Source organism: Mustela nigripes, chromosome X (assembly GCF_022355385.1).
Source record: "Mustela nigripes isolate SB6536 chromosome X, MUSNIG.SB6536, whole genome shotgun sequence".
In the NCBI taxonomy this organism is placed as follows: domain Eukaryota; kingdom Metazoa; phylum Chordata; class Mammalia; order Carnivora; family Mustelidae; genus Mustela; species Mustela nigripes.
This window is the reverse complement of record NC_081575.1, coordinates 17,775,080-17,779,184: the sequence shown is the minus strand read 5'-3', so window position 1 is coordinate 17,779,184 and position 4,105 is coordinate 17,775,080. Positions and strand designations below refer to the sequence as shown.

General features: G+C 41.6%; 1 protein-coding gene across 1 annotated transcript in view; it reads right to left on the bottom strand.

The window, feature by feature from the left end:
• Nucleotides 1–1,691: 1,691 nt before the first annotated feature.
• The window catches only part of USP26 (ubiquitin specific peptidase 26), a 2,842-nt gene continuing 428 nt past the window's right edge, over nt 1,692–4,105 (bottom strand). Inside the window, exon 2 of the mRNA XM_059385793.1 lies at nt 1,692–4,050. Coding sequence (XP_059241776.1) covers nt 1,692–4,050 — 2,359 coding nt within the window. The remainder of the gene's footprint in view (nt 4,051–4,105) is intronic.

Genomic DNA, 4,105 nt, shown 5'->3' with positions numbered 1-4,105 from the left:
TTGTAACCCCAGCCTCAGCCTTCAGCCACTGCAGCTGCTGAAGAACTACACAAGTCAAACAAGTTTCTCGCCATTGTGCCTGCAGCACTTTCTTCCGCAAGACTCATTAATTCAATGTAGAAGGTGCCCCTTCCCACATCAATAATCCCCAGGTCTCATTCAGACCTCCTTCTTAATACACTGTGTTGGGAACAGTAGAATTCCCTGACTTCTTAATCTGGTTTCCCCCTTCCAGGGCATTTTCTAACTTTGCCATGCCACTAAGTTCCAGTTCACCTCTTTAAGGGTCTCTGGCATTAAGAGTATCAACAAGCTGTTGGATTAATTACAGCCAGATCAAGACAATACAATGTAAAAGGGGACGCACACACTGGTATCGATGGAACCAAAAATTCAGTCCCTCCATGGGATGTGAGAAAGACTCTTAGTATAAGTATAAGTAATGTATAAGTAATTTGTCCCAATCAAACGGGCAAGGTGTTACAGCTTCCCTGCCTCAGAGGTGGAAAAGGGCGAGGGAACAGAGATAACACCTATGTACTATCAGAAATCCAAATTCCTAAATCATATGAAGTTCCAACAGAAGATGACCATCTTCTTGGGATCCATGAGGACAAGTTTTATGATGTTATCACATGGGTGCAAGTTTTATGATACTGTACAAAATCAGTAACAAGTAAGACTTCCAAAGCCTACAGGTCCACTTTAAAGTATACATTGTTTGTTTACTCCTTGAAGGAATAAGGCCAGCATTGCTAAAAGATACAAAGAAATAAAAGAAATCTAGAATTAGTCTTGTAATGTTGAATGCAGAGGTTTATTCAAAGCCTCAGATAAAGTTATGATAAATCAATATTCCTTTGAGGCAAAGCAAGTGCCTCTCTGAGACCAAAACGACACCAAAAACAGTTGCTAGCAAACAGGAATAATGGGTCAGGTTCTTAAGAGCAAATAAGTTCTCCGTCCTTAAGGTTTATAGCTTAAGTTTGTATAGCCCTTTTGGCATTGAGTAAAAGGAGTTTAACAAACAATTGGGAGATTTTTTTTTGGTCAGGCCTCCAGAAACTAAATTTTTTTCATCAAATCACTGAGTATGATCAGAAGAGTGATTTCTGTGTGTGTGTGTTGTTTTTTAAGTTTCTGAAGGAAAGGCATACATGAATGTAAGAGACAAAAAACATAATCAAACCCCTTTAGAAATATACATAATTCAAATATACAACAGGAAAATCCACCAAGATGTTCTAACATGCCAGTAGTTCTCTAAATTTCTCAAGCATCAGACAAAACCTCCATCAAATCTCTGCTTCCTACCACCAACCCGCCCTAACCAGAGTTTCTGAATTACTAGGTAGGGATGCGGTGGGACCCAAGAATCTGCATTTCTAAGAGGTTTCTCCATGCTCCTGCTGCTGGTTCAAAGACTGACTTAAAATCCACTGCACTCAAATATGGAAGGCACAATTCTAGCCTAGTAGAAAAGAATGTTTTTCAGGTGGAACGGTGGGATTGAAGTGTCTGTATTAGGGTTAGGAATGGAGGTTTCTCCCTAAGTGTTTCTGCTTGAACTTTGGTCATGGATGCTAACTGCCTCTTCATCTTTGGCTAGAGTTCAGAGTTTTTGTTCTGTGGAGAAAGTGGTGGCCAATAAGGCAGTCAAGCAGATGTGAGCAACCAGGAGTCCATTCCACTTATTTCTCCTGGGGGGTCTCCCTTGTCTCTGCGCTATGAGACTGGGAGTTCTTTTCCCTTTTCAACAGCTCTTCAAAGATCTCATTGTGCATGTAAAAGAAGATGTACCCGGTGCAAAGCCTAGCCTCCTGCATCAGAGCTTCTTGGATACTTGATACCTGGAGATCATTGTAAGTGAACCACACTTGCCTCTCAAAGTCATAGGCATCGCTGATATAATGGCCTGAATTTGGGGACTTCCCAAGATGGCTGACAACACCAATGAGCCGATAGGCGTAGAGATCTCTCATCTCGGCACTTCCTTTTGGTGTCTTGGCTTCCGTTTCTGTCTTTGTATCCAAAGCTTGTTTCTTTCCAGGGCTTTTATTAGAACTCGATTCACCTAGAGAATTCACATTGGCCCCCTGGAGACTTAAGTCTGTGTGTCGCCTGAGGTTCTGTGTGTACCACTGGACATGTGGCTTCAAAAGGGCTTGAAGCAGTGCCTGCTGAAGGGCTTGTTCATAGAGCCTCACCCTTTCTTGCTGCTTGGTCTGTTCAGCCAGTTTTTGGGATTCCTTTGAAATTCTGTTTTTTTTACCATCATAAAAGTCCTCAACGGTGTCAGCAACACTCTCAAAATCTACCAGTGTATTAGTTTTCTTGTATTTCTTTCGCTTTCGATTTTCAGATGCTTCTTGAAGATGAATGCCTGCAAGGCGTGTTTCTGGACCACTGCGGGGTTTACCTTCATTGTCACAGATCAGATAAGGGGACACTTGTTCCAGATCTATCATTAAGCCAGCGGCTAATACCTCTTTTTCAATGACTATTCCATCTCCTAAGTTCACCAATTTGGAATCTGTCCCATTCAGTCTGGAACGTTTTCCCAGGTCTTTTTTCTGCTGTTCTCTGCGTGACCCTTCATAGAGAATCCGGGATTTTTGTGGTTTAGACTCTTTGTCTGGCCCAGCGTGTGGAACCCGGTGAACCCTGGATGCTGAGGTCAACTTTTGGGAAAGTTCTGATGGTCGGAGTCTTTCAGCACTCAACTTCTGAAAGACTTTTAGGACTTGGATGTCCCTATTATGTACATTCTTGCTCACAGGAAGAGGTGGTTTGGTACTTTCATTGCAGTGAGATGATAACTTTAAATACTTAGAAATAACAACTTCCTGGTCATCCTTCCTCAGCGACCAAAACTCGTTAAAGATATAACGTTTCAGATGAACAATGAGAACCCTGGGGAGCCTACTGAACTTGTGCACTGCGACAGAACTCCTGTGCTGACATTTCTCACATTTATACTCAAGTTCTTCTGCTCCGAAGAAGAGATCAAAAGCAGATTGAATAGACAAAGGGAGCGCTTTCATTCCCTGGGGAAGGTTAATGGAGAGATAATTGCTCACTTCTGTCTTGAGAACAACCTGACCACAAGCTTGACAAATAATAGAGCGCAGCAACTCAAACTCAAAATTAGTGATGACGGGACAAATGAGCACTCTGGTGGCAGCACTGTCAGCAAAGACCTGTTGAGCAGTGTTGTCCTCTTTGGATTCAATTTTCATCTTCCAAATTGTGTTTAATTTCCCCATGTTCTCTTTCATCTGATCCAAACAGTGGCCTAAAAACTCATGGGCATCATTTTGTATGTTGCCGGAGAAGATCTCTGCAACTGTTGAAATGGCTTTTTTAATATTTACAAGTAACCGCTCCTTGATTTTTATGTTATAAATATTTTTCAAAACAAACAGCTGTGCTAAGCACATGCTAAGAGCACCAAGGGGAATTTTATCCCATGGGAAATCCTGACTGAGTAAATCATCAGCAAATGATGGAATCGAAAATAAGGACTGTAAAACTGCATTCATGTAACAGGTGTTTCCCAAGTTGGGGAGGCCTTGCCATAATTTCTCTGGGTAGAAATCAAAAGTCATCTTGAGTTTGTCCCACTCTGGGTCATTTGCATTATATTTTGGTGCCAACAGAAACGCCAAATATAGTTTCTCAGTCAGCATCTGAAGAAGACCTGTGCCATCCAATTGAGGCTTTCCAGGAGAAGTGGTCTTTATTAAGGCCTCAAACTCTACGTTTTTTTTCTTTTTTAACACTCTTAATCTCAATTTTTTCTTCTCATCATGGCTCACATGCCTCAAGGGATTTGTCTGGGATTTCATCTTTCCTACAGAATTAGTCTTTTTGGGGGTATTCCCAGTCATCTCTGAACCAGATGATACCATCCTTTTCCTCTTCCCGTATCTATTCTCTAATAAATCTTTGCAATGAAGTTTTGATGACTTTGATGCAGATGAAGGCCTCTTCTGATGGTCAGGTGTTCGAGTTCCTTCTCCTATCTGAAAAGATCTACTACTTGGCTTCCTCTTCTTATGGTCAGGTGTTCGAGTTCCTTCTCCTATCTGAAAAGATCTACTAC